The sequence below is a fragment of the Ranitomeya imitator genome, chromosome 1 (genome assembly GCF_032444005.1).
Source record: "Ranitomeya imitator isolate aRanImi1 chromosome 1, aRanImi1.pri, whole genome shotgun sequence".
Classification (NCBI taxonomy): Eukaryota; Metazoa; Chordata; class Amphibia; order Anura; family Dendrobatidae; genus Ranitomeya; species Ranitomeya imitator.
In genome coordinates, this window is record NC_091282.1 from 857,814,338 (window position 1) to 857,840,670 (window position 26,333).

The window sequence follows — 26,333 nt, forward strand, 5'->3', positions numbered from 1 at the left end:
CACTGTCACTGGATTGCCTACATAACAGTACAAGGAGCCACCTAATGATTCTCAATAGAGGGAAAAAAGAAGTTCTGACATTTTTTTTTTCTCAGCTCTGTGTTCAGTCTTTTTTTTCCCCTAGACATTTGGGTGTTTCAGGACACAGGTGTGGACATGGATATTCAGGGTCTGTGCTCTTCAATGGATAATCTCGTTACAAATGTACAAAGGATTCAAGATACTATTGATCAGAAATCTATGTTAGAACCAAGAATTCCTATTCCTGATTTGTTTTTTGGTGATAGAACTAAGTTTCTTAATTTCAAAAATAATTGTAAGCTATTTCTGGCCTTGAAACCTCATTCTTCTGGTAATCCTATTCAACAGGTTTTGATTATTATTTCTTTTTTGCGCGGCGACCCTCAGGACTGGGCATTTTCTCTTGCGCCAGGAGACCCTGCATTGAGTAATGTCAATGCGTTTTTCCTGGCGCTCGGATTACTTTACGATGAGCCTAATTCAGTGGATCAGGCTGAGAAAAATGTGCTGGCTTTGTGCCAGGGTCAGGATGATATAGAAGTATATTGTCAGAAATTTAGGAAGTGGTCAGTACTCACTCTGTGGAATGAATCTGCGCTGGCAGCTTTGTTCAGAAAGGGTCTCTCTGAGGCTCTTAAGGATGTCATGGTGGGTTTTCCTATGCCTGCTGGTTTGAATGAGTCTATGTCTTTGGCCATTCAGATCGGTCGACGCTTGCGCGAGCGTAAATCTGTGCACCATTTGGCGGTATTGTCTAAGATTAAACCTGAGCCTATGCAGTGCGATAGGACTACGACCAGAGTTGAACGGCAAGAACACAGACGTCTGAATGGGCTGTGTTTCTACTGTGGTGATTCCACTCATGCTATTTCTGATTGTCCTAAGCGCACTAAGCGGTTCGATAGGTCTGCCATCATTGGTACTGTACAATCCAAATTCCTTCTGTCCATTACCTTGATATGCTCTTTGTCATCGTATTCTGTCATGGCGTTTGTGGATTCAGGCGCTGCCCTGAATCTGATGGATTTGGATTATGCTAAACGTTGTGGGTTTTTCTTGGAGCCTTTGCGGTGTCCTATTCCGTTGAGAGGAATTGATGCTACACCTTTGGCCAAGAATAAACCTCAGTACTGGACCCAGCTGACCATGTGCATGGCTCCTGCACATCAGGAAGTTATTCGCTTTCTGGTGCTACATAATCTGCATGATGTGGTCGTGTTGGGGTTGCCATGGCTGCAAACCCATAATCCAGTATTGGATTGGAACTCTATGTCGGTATCCAGCTGGGGTTGTCAGGGGGTACATGGTGATGTTCCATTTTTGTCTATTTCGTCATCCACTCCTTCTGAGGTCCCAGAGTTCTTGTCTGATTATCAGGATGTATTTGAAGAGCCCAAGTCCGATGCCCTACCTCCGCATAGGGATTGTGATTGTGCTATCAATTTGATTCCTGGTAGTAAATTCCCTAAAGGTCGATTATTTAATTTATCCGTGCCTGAACACGCCGCTATGCGCAGTTATGTGAAGGAATCCCTGGAGAAGGGACATATTCGCCCATCGTCATCACCACTGGGAGCAGGGTTCTTTTTTGTAGCCAAGAAGGATGGTTCGCTGAGACCGTGTATTGATTACCGCCTTCTTAATAAGATCACTGTTAAATTTCAGTATCCCTTGCCATTGTTATCTGACTTGTTTGCTCGGATTAAGGGGGCTAGTTGGTTCACTAAGATAGATCTTCGTGGTGCGTATAATCTGGTGAGAATCAGGCAAGGAGATGAATGGAAAACTGCATTCAATACGCCCGAGGGTCATTTTGAGTATCTAGTGATGCCGTTCGGACTTGCCAATGCTCCATCTGTGTTTCAGTCTTTTATGCATGACATCTTCCGTGAGTATCTGGATAAATTCCTGATTGTTTACTTGGATGACATTTTGATCTTCTCAGATGATTGGGACTCTCATGTGAAGCAGGTCAGAATGGTTTTCCAGGTCCTGCGTGCTAATTCTTTGTTTGTGAAGGGATCAAAGTGTCTCTTCGGTGTGCAGAAAGTTTCATTTTTGGGGTTCATCTTTTCCCCTTCTACTATCGAGATGGATCCGGTTAAGGTCCAAGCCATCCAGGATTGGACTCAGCTGACATCTCTGAAAAGTCTGCAAAAATTCCTGGGCTTTGCTAATTTTTATCGTCGCTTCATCTGTAATTTTTCTAGCATTGCCAAACCATTGACCGATTTGACCAAGAAGGGTGCTGATTTGGTTAATTGGTCTTCTGCTGCTGTGGAAGCTTTTCAGGAGTTGAAGCATCGTTTTTGTTCTGCCCCTGTGTTGTGTCAACCAGATGTTTCTCTTCCGTTCCAGGTCGAGGTTGATGCTTCTGAGATTGGAGCAGGGGCGGTTTTGTCACAGAGAGGTTCTGGTTGCTCAGTGTTGAAACCATGTGCTTTCTTTTCCAGGAAGTTTTCGGCTGCTGAGCGTAATTATGATGTGGGCAACCGAGAGTTGCTGGCCATGAAGTGGGCATTCGAGGAATGGCGTCATTGGCTTGAAGGAGCTAAGCATCGCGTGGTGGTATTGACTGATCATAAGAACCTTACTTATCTCGAGTCTGCCAAGCGCTTGAATCCTAGACAGGCCCGTTGGTCGTTATTTTTTGCCCGCTTCGATTTTGTGATTTCGTACCTTCCGGGCTCTAAAAATGTGAAGGCGGATGCTCTGTCTAGGAGTTTTGTGCCCGACTCTCCGGGTTCATCTGAGCCGGCGAGTATCCTCAAGGAAGGAGTCATTGTGTCTGCCATCTCCCCTGATTTGCGGCGAGTGTTGCAAAAATTTCAGGCGAATAAACCTGATCGTTGTCCGGCGGAGAAACTGTTCGTCCCTGATAGGTGGACTAGTAAAGTTATCTCTGAACTTCATTGTTCGGTGTTGGCTGGTCATCCTGGAATATTTGGTACCAGAGAGTTAGTGGCTAGATCCTTCTGGTGGCCATCTCTGTCACGGGATGTACGTACTTTTGTGCAGTCCTGTGGGATTTGTGCTAGGGCTAAGCCCTGCTGTTCACGTGCCAGTGGGTTGCTTTTGCCCTTGCCGGTCCCAAAGAGGCCTTGGACACATATTTCGATGGATTTCATTTCTGACCTTCCCGTTTCTCAAAAGATGTCAGTCATTTGGGTGGTCTGTGATCGCTTTTCTAAAATGGTCCATCTGGTGCCCTTGGTTAAATTGCCTTCCTCCTCTGATTTGGTGCCTTTGTTCTTCCAGCATGTGGTTCGTTTGCATGGCATTCCTGAGAATATTGTTTCTGACAGAGGTTCCCAGTTTGTTTCAAGGTTTTGGCGAGCCTTTTGTGGTAGGATGGGCATTGACCTATCTTTTTCCTCGGCTTTCCATCCTCAGACTAATGGCCAGACCGAACGAACCAATCAGACCTTGGAAACATATCTGAGATGTTTTGTTTCTGCAGACCAGGATGATTGGGTGTCCTTTTTGCCGTTGGCTGAGTTCGCCCTTAATAATCGGGCCAGCTCGGCTACCTTGGTCTCTCCATTTTTCTGCAATTCTGGGTTCCATCCTCGTTTCTCTTCAGGACAGGTTGAGTCTTCGGACTGTCCTGGTGTGGATTCTGTGGTGGACAGGTTGCAGCAGATCTGGACTCAGGTAGTGGACAATTTGACCTTGTCCCAGGAGAAGGCTCAACTTTTCCTTATCGCAGACGCCGTGTGGGTCCCCGACTTCGTGTTGGGGATCTGGTTTGGTTATCTTCTCGTCATATTCCTATGAAGGTTTCCTCTCCTAAGTTTAACCCTGCTGTTCTGTTGGTCAAAAATGACCGACTTCACAGAAAATAATCCCCAGTGTAAACTAGATAAAAAATACCTTTATTAGTTAATTAAAACCTATAATAATAAGTGCACTTCACACAAACCATCACCATGACAACAACATAAAATAGAAAAGACCAGGATGATGCCTAGCCCTGTAATGCACTACCTGCACCCTACCTACCAGCGGAGGTTGGCACCCTAAAGACCTGCGCAATTGGCGCCCCCGCTCACCGTCGACTATCCCTTCTACCCCTATTGGGCCCTAAATAGGACGGGATGAAAATACATACACAGTCATACAGAAGTGCTATAATATATATGATGGAAAAACAGGGGGAGTCTATATTGCTACCTGCTCTACCCCTACCTATCAGCGGAGGTTGGCACCCTATGATAGTACGTGGCGCCCCCGCTCAACGACGACTGTACACTAAACTGTCCCTTTATAGATGTTTAGGGAGATAAAATACTGTATGTATAATAAAGTGCTGTAGTGCTTGTAAACCATGTCTAAACACACTCAACAGGTTTAAATATACTTGTATGGATTCTCTTTATATATAGCGCTCATTCATAAACCAGATACTCCAGACAAAGTGAAGTTTGATACATAAAAGATGTAAATAATCAGTATTCATCAAAATAGACCTGATGCACCGATTGGACACCCAAGTACCTAGTCCAAACCCACTGGGCTGAATCCCCAGTCAGGCCACAAACAAAAAAAACACAGTCAGTCGGTACCTTTGTTATAGAGAATCCCTACACAACAACCATTTGGGTCACCCCAATACCCTACTGATGTATATATAAACACAATTAGTACATTCTCAAACAAAGCCTCCCTTGTAGACTCGACGCGTTTCCCCTCACTGTTTCATGAGGTTCATCAGGAGTAAAACACGATAATAAGGGGTTACTTAGCTTGTATTAGATGTCAAAAACGAAACCGATACATGGTATAGCATCCCAGGGCAGATCCCCTCTTGATATGGTGCCATATCAAGAGGGGATCTGCCCTGGGGCCCTGGGATGCTATACCATGTATCGGTTTCGTTTTTGACATGGTATAGCATCCCAGGGCCCCAGGGCAGATCCCCTCTTGATATGGTGCCATATCAAGAGGGGATCTGCCCTGGGGCCCTGGGATGCTATACCATGTATCGGTTTCGTTTTTGACATCTAATACAAGCTAAGTAACCCCTTATTATCGTGTTTTACTCCTGATGAACCTCATGAAACAGTGAGGGGAAACGCGTCGAGTCTACAAGGGAGGCTTTGTTTGAGAATGTACTAATTGTGTTTATATATACATCAGTAGGGTATTGGGGTGACCCAAATGGTTGTTGTGTAGGGATTCTCTATAACAAAGGTACCGACTGACTGTGTTTTTTTTGTTTGTGGCCTGACTGGGGATTCAGCCCAGTGGGTTTGGACTAGGTACTTGGGTGTCCAATCGGTGCATCAGGTCTATTTTGATGAATACTGATTATTTACATCTTTTATGTATCAAACTTCACTTTGTCTGGAGTACCTGGTTTATGAATGAGCGCTATATATAAAGAGAATCCATACAAGTATATTTAAACCTGTTGAGTGTGTTTAGACATGGTTTACAAGCACTACAGCACTTTATTATACATACAGTATTTTATCTCCCTAAACATCTATAAAGGGACAGTTTAGTGTACAGTCGTCGTTGAGCGGGGGCGCCACGTACTATCATAGGGTGCCAACCTCCGCTGATAGGTAGGGGTAGAGCAGGTAGCAATATAGACTCCCCCTGTTTTTCCATCATATATATTATAGCACTTCTGTATGACTGTGTATGTATTTTCATCCCGTCCTATTTAGGGCCCAATAGGGGTAGAAGGGATAGTCGACGGTGAGCGGGGGCGCCAATTGCGCAGGTCTTTAGGGTGCCAACCTCCGCTGGTAGGTAGGGTGCAGGTAGTGCATTACAGGGCTAGGCATCATCCTGGTCTTTTCTATTTTATGTTGTTGTCATGGTGATGGTTTGTGTGAAGTGCACTTATTATTATAGGTTTTAATTAACTAATAAAGGTATTTTTTATCTAGTTTACACTGGGGATTTTTTTCTGTGAAGTTGTTAAAAGTAGAGGTCCCCACAGTTCAACTTTTTTTCTCTGTGAAAGTGTCAAAAATGACCGACTTTGAACTTCAATATTCTTTAAAATATTCAAGATGCGGCTCTGAAACCCGTGTCCGACCGACCCATCCTCATTTAAGTCAATCAACCACAAGTTTCAGAACCGCATCTTGAACACCCCAAAAAATACCAAAGTTCAAAATAGGTCTCCCCAGACCGAACAGAACAGCAGGGTTAAACCTCGTTTTATTGGTCCGTATAGGATTTCTGAGATTATCAATCCTGTGTCTTTTCGTCTGACCCTCCCAGACTCCTTTTCCATACATAATGTATTCCATAGGTCGTTGTTGCGGAGATACGTGGCACCTATGGTTCCATCTGTTGAGCCTCCTGCCCCGGTTTTGGTGGAGGGGGAATTGGAGTATATTGTGGAGAAAATTTTGGATTCTCGTGTTTCTAGACGGAAACTCCAGTATCTGGTTAAATGGAAGGGTTATGCTCAGGAAGATAATTCCTGGGTTTTTGCCTCTGATGTCCATGCTCCAGATCTTGTTCGTGCCTTTCATGTGGCTCATCCTGGTCGGCCTGGGGGCTCTGGTGAGAGTTCGGTGACCCCTCCTCAAGGGGGGGGTACTGTTGTGAATTCTGTGGCTGAATTCACTCCTGTGGTCACAAGTGGTACTGCAGCTTCTGAGCTTCCTCCCTCAGGTGTTCTGGTGAGCTCGTTGGCTGCTTTGTTATTTAACTCCGCCTGATTCTGTCTTCCTTGCTCCTTGTCAATGTTCCAGTGTTGGATCTGAGCTTCTGGATCTTTCCTGTGGCCTGCTGCTCTGCTTAGATAAGTGCTTTTTTTGCTTTTGTTGCTGCTTTTTCTGTCCAGCTTGTCAATTCGTTTTGCTGGAAGCTCTGAGACGCAAAGGGTGTACCGCCGTGCCGTTAGTTCGGCACGGTGGGTCTTTTTGCCCCCTTTGCGTGGTTTTTTGCTTTAGGGTTTTTTTGTAGACTGCAAAGTTCTCTTTGCTATCCTCGCTCTATCTAGAATATCGGGCCTCACTTTGCTGAATCTATTTCATCCCTACGTTTGTCTTTGTCTCTAAACAGCGCAGGCGCCAAATTTCATGGGAAAACAGCGCGGAGGGGGCGGCGCCCCAGAAGATTTGAGTGACGGCAGTGTGGCGTTTCCAGCAGGGGGGTTAAGATCTGCCTCCCTGTCTAAAGAAAGGTATTTTGGCGAAATTATAAAACGCTTTATTTTGGCAATAACTGCACCAAAAACTAAAAGAGTCACCTTGTTAGAATGCAGCATTACTGCTGCACAAGGTGGCTCTTTTAGTTTATAACGGCTGGAGGGGGTAACAGAGTCCCTTTAATCTGTTTAGAAGTTTTTCTCGGCTCTTTTTTTACCATTTGTATTATCGTCTCTTTGATTTGTCATCAATTTTCCTCCTGCGGCCATGTCCAGGGAGGTTGACTACAGTCCCATGGATCTTAAATTTCTGAATAATAAGTGCAACTGTAGTCACAGGACCATCAAGCTGCTTGGAGATGGTCTTATAACTTTTACCTTTAACAAGGTTGTCTATCATTTTCTTTCTAATGTCCTGAGACAACACTTTCCTTCGCTTCCTCTGGTCCATGTTGAGTGTGATACACATCATGTCACCAAACAGCACAGTGAGTATCTGTAGCCCTATATACAGGCCCACTCACTGATTCCAAGATTGTAGACATCTGTGATGCTAGCTATTGGACACACCTTGAATTAACATGTCCCTTTTGTCACATTATTTTCAGGGGTACCATCATTTCTGTCCAGGCCTATTTCAGGAGTTTTTTTTTTTTTTTTTATTCTGTGGAAGCATGGCTGAAAAGCAATGTTTGACTTTCATTTGTTCATTTTCATAGATCTTTTATTTATTACTACTTTTGTCAGATTCAGTTATTTCTGCGACAATCGTGCGTTTTTCTGTCATTAAACGAGGGGTACCAACAATTGTGACCACGTATATACATTTTTTTCACTTTTGGCATGCTTCAATAGTTTCCAAGGGAGACTAGAAGCTGCCATAATCCAATTGGCTCTGCTACATACAGACGATGATCAGATTGCCTGTATGTAGCAGAATTTCTCACTTGCTGTAAGCGCCGATCACCGGGCAGCGCCCATAACAATCTGGCAGTGACAACCATAGAGATCTGCTGAAGACCTCTGGCTGTCATGCCATCCCATCGGTGACCCGCAATCATGTGACTGGGTCACCGATGGGCAGTGCTTCTGGTAAGTGCAAGTTAAATGCCCCTATTAGAAATTAACAGCGGCATTTAACAGGTTAACAGCCACAAGTGGATAGAGATTCCACCCGGGCTGTTAGAGGCACATGTCAGCTGCTCAAAACAGCAGACATGTGCCAGGAAAGATGTGGGCTCAGTGCTGGAGCCCACATCAAAGACGACACGACATGTGCTGTACATGTCGTGAAGGGGTTAAGTTACATGGAGGCATATATTAGAATTTCAATATTTGCAGATAGGAAAATATATTTTAACATTACAGAGGAATTTGTGCCAAACTAGAAGTTTGGGCTGTGAAAACAAACTGCATAATTATGCATCAAATAGTAAAAAACTAAGTGGAAAGTGGCAGTGAAGAAGCCTTGGGTGTTTGCCTATCTCAAGGGGCAATTTGTAGCATAGGAAACTTCTGGGGGAACTCTAGACATTAGGGGACGTTTATGAAGGACTGTCCAACAAGTGTACAGACAAAGTCAATTATGGGTTGGGCAAAATAAGGGACAAACTTTTCTTACATATAGGTAAAATCGCCCAACGTATTTGCCATCATTTACACAGAAAACGGAAAGGTCAGTTTAACCCCTTTCTGCCATTAGACGTACTATTCCGTTCATGTGGGGTGGGCCTTACTTCCCAAGGACGGAATAGTACGTCATAGGCGATCGGCCGCGCTCACAGGGGGAGCGTGGCCGGGTGTCAGCTGCTTATCGCAGCTGACATCCGGCACTATGTGCCAGGAGCGGTCACGGACCGCCCCCGGCACATTATCCCCCGGAACACCGCGATCAAACATGATCGCGATGTGCCGGCGGTACAGGGAAGCATCGCGCAGGGAGGGGGCTCCCTGCGGGCTTCCCTGAGCCCCCCGCAGCAACGTGATGTGATCGCGTTGCTCCAGGTGTCTCCTACCTTCCTCCCTGCAGCAAATCCCGGATCCAAGATGGCCGCGGATCCAGGTCCTGCAGGGAGGGAGGTGGCTTACGCTCAGAGCAGGCACTTGGTAACGCTGCAGCACTCTGAGACAGATCGGTGATCTGTCAGAGTGCTGTGCACACTGTCAGATCACCGATCTGTATTGTCCCCCCCGGGACAAAGTAAAAAAAAAAATTTACAAGTGTGTAAAAAAAAAAAAAAAAAAAAAAAGAAATGTATTTATGGGAATAATAATTATTTTTTTTTTCATTATTTAGGATTTTTTATCTAAATAAAAAAAACAAAACAATAAAAGTGCACATATTTAGTATCGCCACGTCCGTAACGACCCGACCTATAAAACTGTCCCACTAGTTAACCCCTTCAGTAAACACCATAAGAAAAAAAAAAACGAGGCAAAAAACAACGCTTTATTATCATACCGCCGAACAAAAAGTGGAATAACACGCGATCAAAAAGACGGATATAAATAACCATGGTACCGCTGAAAGCGTCATCTTGTCCCGCAAAAAACGAGCCGCCATACAGCAACATCAGCAAAAAAAGTTATAGTCCTCAGAATAAAGCGATGCAAAAATAATTATTTTTTCTATAAAATAGTTTTTATCGTATAAAAGCGCCAAAACATTAAAAAAAATTATATAAATGAGGTATCGCTGTAATCGTACTGACCCGAAGAATAAAACTGCTTTATCAATTTTACCAAACGCGGAACGGTATAAACGCCTCCCCCAAAAGAAATTCATGAATAGCTGGTTTTCGGTCATTCTGCCTCACAAAAATCAGAATAAAAAGCGATCAAAAAATGTCACGTGCCCGAAAATGTTATTAATAAAAACGTCAACTCGTCCCGCAAAAAACAAGACCTCACATGACTCTGTGGACCAAAATATGGAAAAATTATAGCTCTCAAAATGTGGTAACGCAAAAAATATTTTTTGCAATAAAAAGCGTCTTTCAGTGTGTGACGGCTGCCAATCATAAAAATCCGCTAAAAAACTCGCTATAAAAGTAAATCAACCCCCCCTTCATTACCCCCTTAGTTAGGGAAAAATAAAAAAATTAAAAAAAATGTAGTTAGGGTCAAGGCTACAGTTAGGGTCAAGGCTACAGTTAGGGTCAAGGCTACAGTTAGGGTCAAGGCTACAGTTAGGGTCAAGGCTACAGTTAGGGTCAAGGCTACAGTTAGGGTCAAGGCTACAGTTAGGGTCAAGGCTACAGTTAGGGTCATGATTACATTTGCGGTTGGGAATAGGGTTGGGATTAGGGTTCGGGGTGTGTCTGGGTTAGGGGTGTGGTTAGGGTTACCGTTGGAATTGGGGTTAGGGGTGTGTTTGGATTAGGGTTTCAGTTATAATTGGGGGGTTTCCACTGTTTAGACACATCAGGGGCTCTCCAAACGCGACATGGCGTCTGATCTCAATTCCAGCCAATTCTGCGTTGAAAAAGTAAAACAGTGCTCCTTCCCTTCTGAGCTCTGCCGTGTGCCCAAACAGGAGTTTACCCCAACATATGGGGTATCAGCGTACTCAGGACAAATTGGACAACAACTTTTTTGTTCCAATTTCTTCTCTTACCATTGGGAAAATAAAAAATTGGGGGCGAAAAGTTTTTTTTTCACAAAAATTATGATTTTTTATTTTTACGGTTCTGCATTATAAACTTCTGTGAAGCACTTGGTGGGTCAAAGTGCTCACCACACCTCTATATAAGTTCCTTAGGGGGTCTACTTTCCAAAATGGTGTCACTTGTGGGGGGTTTCAATGTTTAGGCACATCAGTGGCTCTTCAAACACAACATGGCGTCCCATCTCAATTCCTGTCAATTTTGCATTGAAAGGTCAAACGGCGCTCCTTCCCTTCCGAGCTCTCCCATGTGCCCAAACAGTGGTTTACCCCCACATATGGGGTATCAGAGTACTCAGGCAGGACAAATTGTACAACAAGGTTTGGGGTCCATTTTCTCCTGTTACCCTTGGTAAAATAAAACAAATTGGAGCTGAAGTAATTTTTTTTGTGAAAAAAAGTTAAATGTTCATTTTTATTTAAAAACATTCAAAAAATTCCTGTGAAACACCTGAAGGGTTAATAAACTTCTTGAATGTGGTTTTGAGAACCTTGAGGGGTGCAGTTTTTAGAATGGTGTCACACTTGGGTATTTTCTATCATATAGACCCCTCAAAATGATTTCAAATGAGATGTGGTCCCTAAAATAAAATGGTGTTGTAAAAATGAGAAATTGCTGGTCAACTTTTAACCCTTATAACTCCCTAACAAAAAAAAATGTTGGTTCCAAAATTGTGCTGATGTAAAGTAGACATGTGGGAAATGTTACTTATTAAGTATTTTGTGTGACATATCTCTGTGATTGAATTGCATAAAAATTCAAAGTTGGAAAATTGCAAAATTTTCAAAATTTTCGCCATATTTCCATTTTTTTCACAAAAAAGCAGGTAATATCAAAGAAATTTTACCAATACCATGAAGTACAATATGCCACGAGAAAATGTCAGAATCACCGGGATCCGTTGAAGCGTTCCAGAGTTATAACCTCATAAAGGGACAGTGGTCAGAATTGTAAAAATTGGCCCGGTCACTAACGTGCAAACCACCCTTGGGGGTAAAGGGGTTAAGAAACATGGAACAAATTTTAGAGACTTGTGCCTCAGACTGGTACAATAAAGCAGTCTACCACAGAAACAATTGAAGTTCTGGTAAAAGAATCTGTCATCAGGTTCTTGCCACCTAACCTGAGAGCAGCATAACATGGCAGAGACCCAGATTCCAGTGATGCATCACTTACTCAGCTGCCATGCGTAATATTGATAAAAATCACTTTAGCAGCAATGGATCATCTGAGGACTAGTAAACCTGTGCCAAGTAGTCAAGCATATTCATGAGCTCTGTGTAACCCCACCCTCACCACCGACTGGCAGCTCTGTGTACACTGTATATGGGCAGAAAGCTGTCTATCAGCTGTGTGGGCGAGGTTATGCAGACCTCTGATAGATCTGCAGCAAATATAGTGACGAACTCAAAGAAGGATAGCAAGCAGCCCAGTAAATGATACATTGCTGTAATCAGGGTCTCTGCCCCTACAGTACACTGCTCCAAGATGACGTGGCAAAAAACCTGGTGACCAATTCCAGTAAAGGATCATGATCTGAATCAAAACTCTCTACCAGATAATGACTCCATGCCCAAGAGGTACAGGCTGTGCTAGAGTTAATCACTTCTGGATTATTGTGCTTTTTAACGGTAAAAAAGGAAGTGGATTGAAGGTTAAAAAAGGGCCATATCCGAGGTTAACATACCCTGAATACAGGAACATCCTGCCATCCTAAACGCTCTGTATCCTCTGCTGCACCCAACTGGAAATGCAACAGCAACCAAGCTATTGCATAAACCGAAATGTTTGCCAGGACTGTAAATGCATACCTGTGAAATATCAATGAGGAAATTGGGGTAAAAACACAAAGGCTCATCTGTGCTCACACTTTAGAAATCTTTTTACATCTTATTGTAGGAGACATTTCATCTTAGACAAACTAAATACCAGTTCAGAAATAAGGTGATTGTGTAATCACAACATAAGCATCAGTAGTTAAGAACAAGAAATGAGGGATCGTTGCCTAATAGGGAACAAAAAAAATAAAAATAAAATTCGGAATGATCTGGAGGAGTACTACAGGAACTGAGGCACTTTTTTTTTTTTTAAAGCAAAGCAGATATTATACTATTTTTGGTCCTCCTTGAAATGCTGCAGCCATTTGTACAGTCTGGAGTAGTCTTGGGATAGAAAGATCTTTAAAAGGGAATCTGTCACAGGTTTTTGCTACATCTGAGAGCAGCATAATTTAGTGAAAAAGACCCCAGTTCCAGCTATGTATCACTTAGCTTACTGGGTGCAACACTTCAGATTTAGCATGAAGCAAAGCTAAGAAAGCTAATCCCGCCCACACCGGACTCTACATTGTCTATTGACAGTGAGCAGCTTATCACAGGAGGGGCTGAGTCAGAATATTTAGTATATGCCAGCTAGGCACACTAATGATAATGCCCTAGTGATATAACACTCGTAAGTAAACAGCAGCACAAAGCCTGATAAGAGACTCATCACTCCCCCATTAATAGCAAAAAACCCTATGCCTTGACTGAACGGTGAAACCAATGTTAGCAGTCAGTGCAGGTACATAAGGAATCTATAATATAACGCTGGGAGCGTCACTCTGTCCGAAGCCTTAATAGACTGCGCAGGCGCGACGCTCCCAGCGTTACATTATAGATGCCGCCGAGAGCAGGGGGTCGGGAGTACGGGGAGATGCCGCCGAGAGCAGGGGGTCGGGAGTACGGGGAGATGCCGCCGAGAGCAGGGGGTCGGGAGCACGGGGGCGCCGTATGTGCGCCCGGCACAGAAAGTTTTTACTTACGCCAGTTCCGGCGCCATTGTCTTTCTCCTCCTGGTGCCGGAATCGGCGCCTGCGCAGTACGCGCTTTCCGGCGCCATTTTATTGAAGACACACTGCAGTGTCTTCAATAAAATGGCGCCGGAAAGCGCGTACTGCGCAGGCGCCGATTCCGGCACCAGGAGAAGCAAGACAATGGCGCCGGAACTGGCGTTAGTAACAAATTGCTGTGCCATGAGGCTGTGGCACTTCATGCCACAGCCATTTGTTACTTACGGCATTTCCGCCGCCATTCTCTTTCTCCTCCTGGTGCCGGAATCGGTGCCTGCGCAGTACGCGCTTTCCGGCAGTGTCTTCAATAAAATGGCGCCGGAAAGCGCGTACTGCGCAGGCGCCGATTCCTGCTGCCGGAATCGGCGCCTGCGCAGTCCGCGCTTTCCGGTGCCATTTTATTGAAGACACACCTGCAGTGGAGCCGGATGATAGGGGAGTATGGTATTTTTTTTTTTTTTATATGGCAGCCGCATACGGGGGCATATAATACAATAGTGGCGCAGGATGGCAGCAGCACATGACAGAACGGGCGCAGGATGGCAGCAGCACATGACAGAACGGGCGCAGGATGGCAGCAGCGCATGACATAATGGGCGCAGGATGGGAGCAGCACATGACAGAACGGGCGCAGGATGGCAGCTGCGCATGACAGAACAGGGGCGCAGGATGGGAGCAGCACATGACAAAACGGGCGCAGGATGGCAGCAGCGCATGACAGAACGGGCGCAGGATGGCAGCAGCTCATGACAGAACGGGCGCAGGATGGCAGCAGCACATGACAGAATGGGCGCAGGATGGCAGCAGCACATGACAGAACGGGCGCAGGATGGCAGCAGCACATGATGGAGACCATATACCAATATAAATGCTCGCCACCCGGGCGTAGAACGGGTTCAATAGCTAGTAACGGTAATATAAACCATAGTATGCATGTACCCTCAAGTATTGGACTGGTGTATATAGGTTCTGCACAATGACAATTGCAGACCACATAAGAATGTACACTCAACCAAATGGTAAGACTAGCAAGTTACTTTATAAGGTTGAATACACAATTGTATTGCATGTAATCAAGTTAAAAAAAAAAATATAACTCAATTAGCCAGTAGGAGGCACAACAATGAATAGGGGGAAGGTGTAAACATAATTAGTTTTTCCAAACAATTTTATTAACATTTTCAACCAAAATAAGCATAGATATCTGTAGATATATGCATAGTTACCGTATATACTTGAGTATAAGCTGAGATTTTCAGCCCATTTTTTTGGGCTGAAAGTCCCCCTCTCGGCTTATACTCGAGTCATACCCAGGGGTCGGCAGGGGAGGGGGAGCTGTCTAATAATACTCACCTGCTCCTGGTGCGGTTCCTGCTTCCCCGGCGCTGCAGCTTCTTCCTGTACTGAGCGGTCACATGGTACCGCTAGTTACAGTAATGAATATGCAGCTCCACCTCCGATAGGGGTGGAGCCGCATATTCATTACTGTAATGAGCGGTAACGGCGTCCACCGCGTCCTATGTCCACGCAGCAATGGCCACTTCTCTTCATACACTTCCTGCATGGAGCAAGGATATGCCACAATAACTGCCTAACGCTATAAGCCTCCCATATACATCACCCACAAAACGTAACTGATGAAGGTCAAACTTTGTGACCGAAACATTTTTGTTGCTGTAAAATAAAACCACTTGCATACAAGTTGAGTGCCAGGTTTTGTTATATAAATTTGGCATTAAGTCCTACTGGAAATTGTAGGGCTTACTACTGGATGAATAATCCACTCTGGGACACTACTCTGTGTATACCTTCCCCCTATTCATTTGTAATGTGGTGCCATCTACTGGTTAATTTACATATTCCGATTTTACATTAGTTCAATAAAATTGTATTTTATTTTGTAAAATAACTTGTTCGAGTACGTTCCCATGGTCAGTAAACACCGAGGTTGGATGCTGTGTACATCCGCAGCTTCCAGATGTTTCAGCATAGTGGATGGGATATCAAGAAATCCCATGTCCACTATACATGCACCGATGCTCACGGATCACCTGCGGAGACAGACATGGCGCATCTCTCCAGACTGGAGCATGTCTATTTATCTTGCAGAGACGCTCAGTCTCCAAGTTAAATGTCCGTGTACAATGTATAGGGCGCGGTGATTCCACACGGTTCAGTGAACACATTCGGAATCACCTGTGTTCAATAGCCGGCAACTTTGGGGGCAGCAGACATGTTTTGTGTCCTAACCGCTACCAGTTACTAACCGTGGGAACATACCCTCAATCTTGACTCAGTGGTGCTGCATAGTCATGCATGACCAATTAGGAAGGATTCAGATTGCCGAGCACAGCTTTTTCCCCAAAAGACAGGTTTGAAGAATCAGCGGCCAATCGAGTCCTCACAGCACGCAGGATGTGAGGATTCACAGGTCTGCAGTCACAGTAAGGCCAGACACCTCCTCTAACTACTGCTTCTGCAGACCTGCACTTGGTACAACACAAGGACCCTAGGAGCAGGATGAAACAGAAACTTCTGGACTTCAATACCTTGTAAATATGTCACACGAAATATGCTAATGCAATATTATGCGCATTTCTGGCAAATTAATCTCATTTTAAGGGAATCTGTCTTGTGAAAAAAAAAAAAAAACAACCTGCATATATAGGGTTAATCTGCAGGTCAATAGAACTCTGAACATGCCCGATGTCGGCACTTAGACCCAGCTGCGGGGAGGAAACTATCTTTATCCCCGCTGGCAGCACTCGGGTTCCAGTCATGGGGTAGCACGGGCGCCAATTCAGTCACCGCTGTGTATAGAGAGCGTTGGCTGTAACTGCTCCCCCCCACCCCGATGACGAGCGAGCCGTCGGTGCTGGGGACACTGTTACAGCTCTATATACGCCTGGTGGTGACTGACCCGCACCACCCCAACGACAAACCCAAAAGCTGCCGGGAGGGAATAAAGTTAGTTTTCTCCCAGCAGCGGAGGAAGGGTGGGTTTAAGTGCAGGCACCGGGCAGGTTCAGAACACCATCAACCCCATATCTGCAGGGTAATAGCTTTTTCTTCAATGTGACAGTTTACCTTTAAAAAGAGGATTTTTTTTTACCAAATATGGCCTGTATAGCATGACACAAGATGTAAGAGTTGCCGCAGAGCAGAAGTTAACTCATTAGCTGCCAAATACTTTAATTGCCAATATATCCACAACCACCATTACATATGTGTCCAGTTCAACATGAAAAAAAAAATCCTTAAAAAAAACAAACAAACCTGGAACAGCTGGGAAATAAACCAGCAATTAAAAGGTTTCCATTTATTTTACAACAGTCTCAGTGTTTTGGAAATTACATTGATCACAAATATCGGGGCACAATTCTGTTAATCGGTATATGTCTGGGGAGGGAATGCAGGACAGATATCCGATATCTTCAGGACTGGCAATAGTGGACTGGTGGCAAACTGGCTCCTGATGACTGGAGCTACAGACACTAGATATGCTTGCGAGCAGGGCCCTCATTCCTCCTGGTATCTATTTTGAACTGTATTTCTGTTATGCTGTAATGTCTATTGTCTGTACAAGTCCCCTCTATAATTTGTAAAGCGCTGCGGAATATGTTGGCGCTATATAAAATAAAAATTATTATTATTATTATGTTCACCAGCTATGGTATGGAGAGACCACAGTGCTGTACATTTCTTTATACTGCAGCTCAGCTCCCTTTGAAGAGAAAGATCTAAGCGGCAAGACCCAATCATGAGTGTGGGCATGTGGTTCCAACTGCATACACTCAATTTCCGGTGTCTAACAGCAGGCATCAGTGGGGGTGCTAAGAGTCAGACACAAATGTCTATTGCACTTTTAAAAAGGAGGAACTGCCATGAATGCCATATCCTTTTTAAATAAAAAAAATATATATATATTTTATAGTCTTAATCCCATCATTTCTTCCCCTGTGCAGCTTTTAGAGACCCTCCACCCCTTCTCCCATACCAGGGCTGAAGGGAGAGCCAGCCAAAATGTATGGATTTTCTAAATTCTGGCTTAAAATTAGAAACAGGACTTTTCAACAATTTTTTTTTTTATATTGAGCTTGACACTATGTAAGTGGCTGAAGAATGGAATAAGACTTTGCTAATGTTGCCCTCCATACTCTTAATATATACTTACCTTGTAATGTCTACACATCTTGTTCCGTCCAGATCCCAGAATTCCATGCGGTGAATAATCACCGACCGCCATACTGGGACACCTAAGTGATGGGTGTCTCAATATGGAAACTGCTGGTGGTACCAGCCTCTTGCGCTGTACCACCAGCGAACACAGTCACACCACACACACTGTATACGCCATACACAGCCTCTTGCACGGTACCATCAGCGGAACAGTCACGAACACACCGCCGCGATCAGCTGAATGATTCACCGAGTGCTGCCATCTTTGTATAGGAGGAGCGCATGCGCAGTTTTTATGTGACTGCCGCTATCTGTCTGCACAAAGATGGTGGCGGTTTGATTTACTGCGCCTGTGCGAAGTTTGCGCAAGCGCAGAGAATCATTTGGCTGAACCCGGCGGCAGATGCGCAACGTGTCTACAGGCAGAGGAAGCCGGTTAAATTAAAGGGGGTCTTCCCACGAATGAAGGTTCATTTTAAAAACTGTCTGTCCGACGGTGTATGGAGTTTACCACATCTCCTGGGCAGAGGAGGAAGCAAAAGACAATACTGACATTACAGGAGGGGATCACAGAGGATTCATTGTCAGGTAAAATATTTCACTGACTTTTTAAACAATATTTTACCTCAAAATGTATCCTTTGTGACCTCCTGCTGTAATGTCAGTATTGTCTTGCTTCCTCTCCTGCCCAGGAGCTGTGGCATGCTCTGTACACGATCAGACAGGTCAAAGAAGAGATGACATGAGAGGAGAAGACAGCAGATGGGGGAGAAAAAAAAAGCGCACAGGGGTGAGAGACTGCTCAAAAGGGACAGCACATGAGGGGAGAACGCAGCACAGGAAGGCGAGTGACAGCAGACTAGGGGGATAGCACATGGGGTAGACAGGTCAAAGAAGAGCACAGATGGGAGAAGTCAGCACATGGGGAAAGTAGAAAGGTGGGTGAGCACATGGGGGAGTGAGAATCTCAATGCTGCAAAGCCTGCCCCATCGTGACATTACCGCCCTCCTGATGCCATAGCATCGGGCCTCCATCTAGAATATAAATATTAGTTTGGCTCCTAACGAGTTGACACACCCACTTGGACATAACCGCTATTGCTTCCTTCCCCTAGGGTGTGCACTTCAGCCTCCTCTATGGTGCTGACCAATCACAAGCAGGCAGCATAGACATGCAAAACAACTTGTGTCACGTCATCATTGTCACATAATGACCATCTAACGATACACATCTCAGCTACTGCAGAACCTTGTATACATACTGTAACCAAGTTTCTGCTACAAAATAATGCAAGTGAATCAATGTTCGCTCCTATTCCCCAGGCCATCAGCACACACTGCACTGTTCTATTCCCTTCATTTAATTTCTACCGATCGCTTTTGTAGAGCGCACCGAATAGACTTTCATATACACCTATGATTATCTGTCCTGTGTAGTGTATGGAGACAATTTTTGTTTTTAATTTTTCCTCTAGTACAGAAAAATAAACCGCAGAGTCAGATTTTAATTAGTGTTTTGATCCAGACTGCACAGTTTCTACACATTGTAATGTTGAAAACACATTTCCCTTGTGTATTGAAACTGGACAAAAAAAAACAAAAAAAAAAAACAACCGGAAATGCAAACTGGACATAATTTCACACTAACCCCCCCAAAAATGGGCTGGACAAAATGGTTAGCACACCTCCAAAATTATGGGTAAATAACTGTTTCAAGCATGTGATGCTAGTTCAAACTCATCTGTGACAAGAAACATATTGGCCTCACCTGAAAATCACACCTGAAACCAGATTAAAAGGGGAGAAGTTGACCCCAATTTTTGCATTGAGAGTGTGTGCCAAGTAATCATGGAGAACAGAGCCCTGTGAGAACCAAAATTGTTTAGCTATAATCAACCATCTCATGATTGCAAGTCCATCTCCAAAAATCTATGTTTCTTTGGCCAAGGTGCACAACATAAGAGGTTTACAACCCATGGCACTGTAGCTAACCTCTGTAGATGTGAACGAAAGGAAAAAAACAAAAACCTGATGAAAGGTTGCAATGCATGGTAGTCTGGATGGTGGATAAGCAACCCCAATAAAGTTCCAATGAAATTCAAGCTGTCCTGAAGGCTCAGGGTGCATCAGTGCCAGCGTGAACTATCCATCGACATGTGACCAATATGAAATGCTATGGCAGGAGACCAAAAGGAGTGCCCCACTGCTGACAGACAAAAAGAACTAACGTATATACTCGCGTATAAGCTGAGATTTTCAGCCCACTTTTTTGGGCTGAAAGTCCCCCTCTCGGCTTATACTCAAGTCATACCCAGGGGTCGGCAGGGGAGGGGGAGCTGTCTAATTATACTCACCTGCTCCTGGCGCGGTCCCTGCAGGTCCCTGGCTCCCCAGCTTCTTCCTGCACTGAGCGGTCACATGGTACCGCTCATTACAGTAATGAATATGCTGCTCCACCTCCCATAGGGGTGGAGCCGTATATTCATTACTGTAATGAGTGGTAACGGTGACTGCTCAGTACAGGAAGAAGCTGCAGCGCCGGGGAAGCAGTGACCTGCAGGGACCACGCCAGGAGCAGGTGAGTATAATTGGGAGCGCTGCGCGATATTCACCTGCTCCTCGTTCCAGCGCCGCTCAGTCTTCACTGTCTTCTGCAGTGACGCTCAGGACAGAGGGCGCGATGACATGGTTAGTGCGCGCCCTCTGCCTGAATGTCAGTGCAGAAGATGCTGAAGACGGAGTGGCGCCAGAACGAAGTCAGAAGAATATTGAAAGTGCCGGGGCCTGAGCGACGGAGAGGTATGTGATTTTTTTTTTTTTTTTTAAATTGCAACAGCAAATGGGGCAAGGGTCTGTATGGAGCATCTATGGGGCCATAACGTTTGTGCAGCACTATATGGGGCAAGTGTCTGTATGGGGCCATAACGTTTGTACAGCATTATATGGGGCAAGTGCCTGTATGGAGCATCTTATGGGGCCATAAAAAAGGTTTATACAGCACTATATGGGGCAAATGTGTCTATGGAGCATCTTAGGAGGCCATTATTAACCTTTATGCAGGATTATATGGGGCATATATTAATATGGAGCATCTTATGGGGCCCATCAAACTTTATAGAGCATTATATGGGGCTCCTGAATCAATATGGATATTCAAAAACACAACCTACTGATGTCTCCAATTAATTTTACTTTTATTGGTATCTATTTTTGACATTAACTGGTAGCTGCTGCATTTCCCACCCTAGGCTTGTACTCGAATCATTAAGTTTTCCCAGTTTTTTGTAGCAAAATTGGGGGTGGGTGGGTTGGAATTGGGGGGGGTGTCTGCTTATACTCGAGTATATACGGTAGATTGCAGTTAGCTGAAGTGTATGACAAAGCCAAAATCCTTTGGGGAAAGCATCTTATGGTCAGAGGAGACCAAGATAGAGTTTTTGGTAAAAGCACATCATTCTACAGTTTACTGAAAACTGAATGATGCTTACAAAGAAAACAACACCACAATATCTACAGTCATATTGTGGACGTTCAAAGTTGTTCTGGGGTTGTTTTGCTGCCTCTGGGTGCCTTGACTGTGCAAGGCATCATGAAATCTGAATATTAAAGGACTTTGGGTCACAGTGTAGTGGCCAGTGTCAGGAAGCTGGGTTTTGCGCCCTAGGTCTTCCAACAGGACACTGACCCTAAAACATACTTCAAGAAGCATCCAGAAATGGATGGAAACAAAGTGCCAGAGAGTTCTGAAGTGGCCAGCAATGGGTCAGGACTAAATTTCATTGAACACCCGTGGAGAGATCTTAAAATTTCTATTGGAAAAAAAGGCACCAAACGTGAGACATGGAGCAGTAGACTGGTCCAAAATTCCAGTTGAGAGGCGTAAGAAGCTTATTGATGGTTATAGGAAGCCGATTGATTGCAGTAATTTATTCCAATAGCCCAACTTAATGTTTTGTTGTAGGTGCCAACAATTTTTGTGATTTAAGTGTGAAATTATGGCCAATTTGCCTCCCCCACACCACTTTGCGTTGTTCCAATACACAGAAAGGGAACAAATGTGTAATTTTCTGGGAGAAATACTTAATTTTCTTGAACAATTTCAAGGGTGCCAACACAGTATATATTTATATACATTTATGTTAACCATCTTGGAAAGAACATACCGGAATGCTGTAAGCTCCACTTTGTCATGTTCATTGTGAGCCAGGTCTGGAATTAATGCAAGGTGAGAGATCTGTGTAGCCGCCCATCCAAACTGGAAGATGACAATGAAAGGGATGAAGTATATCAAGTCAACCCACTGCGGTGTATTTTCTGTACAGCCCAAACATGGGTTGAAGATGAAGGGAAATGAGATAAGAACACTCAATGTTCCTGCAAAGAAAAATAAGCTTCAGTTAGGAAGGAACAAAATACATCAAAAGTAGTTTAAGATAAAAAAACTAAAACCACTGAAAGGTGCAGTGAACCTGGTCAGTATTGGTAACCATGCCATTGGTTTTCATATCCAAATGTGTATTAATATATCGGATTTAACAGTTTTCCCAGCTAGTATGTTGTAGATAGGACCGTGCAACTGTATGAATAATGTGAACACAATGGCCTTTTCGGGAAGTCAATGGGCAGAATTCTAGAATTTACTATTGCAGATATAATTAAACTTACATTGCAATGTGTGAGTCACTACACGAGATCATATTCGTAAGAAACCTACATCTATCAGTTCCTCATTCATGTTATTACTCTGGTTGAAAACAATTTATTATAAATGTAAAAAAAAATATCTACTATATAATTGTCTAAGGGTCACTTCCGTCTTTCTGTCACGGATATTCATTGGTCGCGGCCTCTGTCTGTCATGGAATCCAAGTCGCTGATTTGCCACGACCAATCAGTGACTTGGATTCCATGACAGACAGAGGCCGTGACCAATGAATATCTGAGACAGACGGAAGTGACCCTTAGACAATTATATAGTTTATTATTATTATTTATACACTAGATGGTGGCCCGATTCTAACGCATCGGGTATTCTAGAATATGCATGTCCACGTAGTATATTGCACAGCCCACGTAGTATATTGCCCAGCCATGTATGTAACAGGTTAAAAAATAAAAAGTAAACATATACTCACCCTCCGAAGGCCCCTTGCAGTCCTTTCGCCTGTGTGCGGTGCACGCAGCAGCTTCCGGTCCCAGGGTTGGATGAGCGCAGGACCTGTGATGACGTCGCAGTCACATGACCGTGACTCTATGGAAGGTCCTTCTTACATAGCATCTTTGGAACCGGAATCTGCCGCTTGCACTGCCAAGGACAGCACGCATGTCGGAGGGTGAGAATAACTTTTTTTATTTTTTTATTTTTTATTATTATTTTTAACATTAGATCGTTTTACTATTGATGCTGCATTCGCAGCATCAATAGTAAAAAGTTGGTCACACGGGGTTAATAGCTGCGTAACCGGAGTGAATTACACCTCGCTCCGGTAACGCTGGCATTAACCCTGGGTGAGGGCTGACTTGATGACTAGAGGGGAGTATGGAGCGGGTACTGACTGCGGGGAGGAAAGAGTGGCCATATTGCCACCGGACTGTGGCCGTCACTGATTGGTCGTGGCAAAACACCCACAACCAGTGACGGCCACAGTCCGGTGGCAATATGGCCACTCTTAATTGCCTAAGGGTTTTTCCGTCTGTCTGTCTGTCCTGGAAATCCCGGCTCGCTGATTGGTCGAGGCTGCCAGGCCTCGACCAATCAGAGACCGGCACAGCATCGACGTAGAAATCCCGCGTCTCTGATGCGTTAGAATCGGGCCACAATCTAGTATATATATATTATATATATATATATACACACATACATACACATATAACATATATATACATACATATATATATATATATATATATGTTATTCTCACCCTCCGACATGCGTGCTGTCCTCGGCAGTGCAAGCGGCAGGTTCCGGTTCCAAAGATGCTATGTAAGAAGGACCTTCCATAACGTCACGGTCATGTGACTGACGTCATTACAGGTCCTGCGCTCATCCAACCCTGGGACCGGAAGCTGCTGCGTGCACCGCACACAGGCGACAGAACTACAAGGGGCCTTTGGAGGGTGAGTATATGTTTATTTTTTAACCTGATACATACATGGCTGGGCAATATACTACGTGGACATGCATATTCTAGAATACCTGATGCGTTAGAATCAGGCTACCATCTAGTGTATATATAATAATAATAATAATAATAATAAACTATATAATTGTCTAAGGGTCACTTCCGTCTGTCTGTCTCAGATATTCATTGGTTGAGGCCTCTATCTGTCATGGAATTCCAAGTCGCTAATTTGCCACGACCAATCAGCGACAGGCACAGTCCGGAAGAAAATGGCCGCTTCTTCCTCCCCGCAGTCACTGCCCGGCGCCCGCATTCTCCCCTCCAGTCACATAGGGTTAATGCCGGTGGTAACGGACCACGTTATGCCGCGGGTAACTCACTCCGTTACCGCCGCTATTAACCCTGCGTGACCAAGTTTTTACTATTGATGCTGCCTATGCAGTGTCAATAGTAAAAACATCTAATGTTAAAAAGAATACAAAATCATTATATACTCACCTTCCGCCGCCTTTCCCGCTCCTCGCGACGCTCCATGCAACTGGCAGGTTCTGGTGGCAATGATGGTATGCGACAAGGACCTGCCATGACGTCACGGTCATGTGACCGCAACATCATCACACCTTGGGACTGGAAGTTGCCCCGCGGTGACAGAACTACAAGGGGCACTCGGATCGGAAGGGATGTTTATTTTTTAACCTGTGACATACGTGGCTGGGCAATATACTACGTGGACATGCATATTCTAGAATACCCGATGCGTTAGAATCGGGCCACTATCAAGTAATAATAATAATAATAATAATAATAATAATAATAATAATAATAAACGCCAACATCAGATTTGCCTTGTTTATTTCTGGCCATTATAAACTTGATGACTGCTCGCATGGCTCACTTTCCATCCTGCTCTTAAATTGTTTTTTTTTGGCCCATTCAAAGTGGCAGAAGGCGGATTTTTTACATTCCTCACAGGTAACATCAATCATCATTCTGGAAAGACAGCGTTTGGCTGAACGATAGATGGCTGTCAGTTGAACAAATGTGTATGGGGGCTCTTAGACCCCGATTACACACTAAGGCTATGTGCACACGTTCAGGATTTCTTGCAGAAATTTCCTGAGCAAAACCGGACATTTTCTGCAAGAAATGCGCATGCGTTTGACGCTTTTTTCCCCAGAGCTTCCCAATGCACTAAATAGTGGGAAAAACGCAAAAATCCGCAAAATTAATGAACATGCTGCGTTTACCGCGATGCATTTTTTTTTCGTGGAAAAAAAAAGCATCATGTGCACAAAAATTGCGGAATGCATTCTAAATGATGGGATGCATAATGTATGCGTTTATGCTTTTTTATAGCGAAAAAAAAACAAAAAATCTGCAACGTGTGCACACAGCCTAATAAGCATCTTAATGTTATATTGTCTCCTTCGCCCTGAAGCCTGTTTTCACCTTCCTGACCAGGCCAATTTTTACAATTCTGACCACTGTGACTTTATAAGATAATAACTCTGGAATGCTTCAACGGATCTCAGTGATTAAGAGAATGTTTTCTCGTGACATATTGTACTTCATGGTAGTGGTAAAATTTGATATGACTTGCGTTTGTGAAAAAAAAAAACCTGGAAATTTGGCGAAAATGTCAAAAATGTTGCAATTTTCAAACTTAATTTGTATGCCCTTTAATCAGAGTCATATTGCACAAAACAGTTACAGTAACTAACATTTCCCACATGTCTACTTTACATCAGCACAAATTTTGAAAAATAATATTTTGTTAGGAAGATAAGGGTTAAAACTAAGTAGACCAGTGATTTCTCATTTTCGCAACAAATTTGAATTATTATTTTTTTTTTTTAAGGGACACCACACATTTTAACCCCTTAAGCCCCGAGGGTGGTTTGCACGTTAATGACCGGGCCAATTTTTCCAATTCTGACCACTGTCCCTTTATGAGGTTATAACTCTGGAACGCTTCAACGGATCCCAGTGATTCTGACATTGTTTTCTCGTGACATTGTACTTCATGATAGTGGTAAAATTTATTCAATATAACGTGCATTTGTGAAAAAAATGGAAATTTGGCAAAAATGTTGAAAATTTTGCAATTTTCCAACTTTGAATTTTTATGCCCTTAATCACAGAGATATGTCACACAAAATAATTAATAAGTAACATTTCCCACATGTCTACTTTACATCAGCACAAGTTTGTAAACAAAATTTTTTTGTTAGGGATTTGTTTTATTTTACCAAGGGTAACAGGAGAAAATGGACCCCAAAAGTTGTTGTACAATTTGTCCTGAGTACGCTGATACCCCATACAGTCATGGCCAAAAGTATTGACACCCCTGCAATTCTGTCAGATAATACTCACTTTCTTCCTGAAAATGATTGCAAACA

At 43.9% G+C, this 26,333-nt stretch overlaps 1 protein-coding gene across 2 annotated transcripts in view; it reads right to left on the reverse strand.

Moving 5' to 3' along the window:
* Positions 1 to 26,333, reverse strand: part of MFSD12 (major facilitator superfamily domain containing 12) — a 117,288-nt gene that overhangs the window by 55,424 nt on the left and 35,531 nt on the right. For both annotated transcript variants that reach the window (XM_069741976.1, XM_069741986.1), the window contains exons 2-3: positions 21,976 to 22,186; positions 12,491 to 12,614 (exon numbers count right to left, since the gene is read on the reverse strand). In XM_069741976.1, coding sequence (XP_069598077.1) covers positions 12,491 to 12,614; positions 21,976 to 22,186 — 335 coding nt within the window. The remainder of the gene's footprint in view (positions 1 to 12,490; positions 12,615 to 21,975; positions 22,187 to 26,333) is intronic.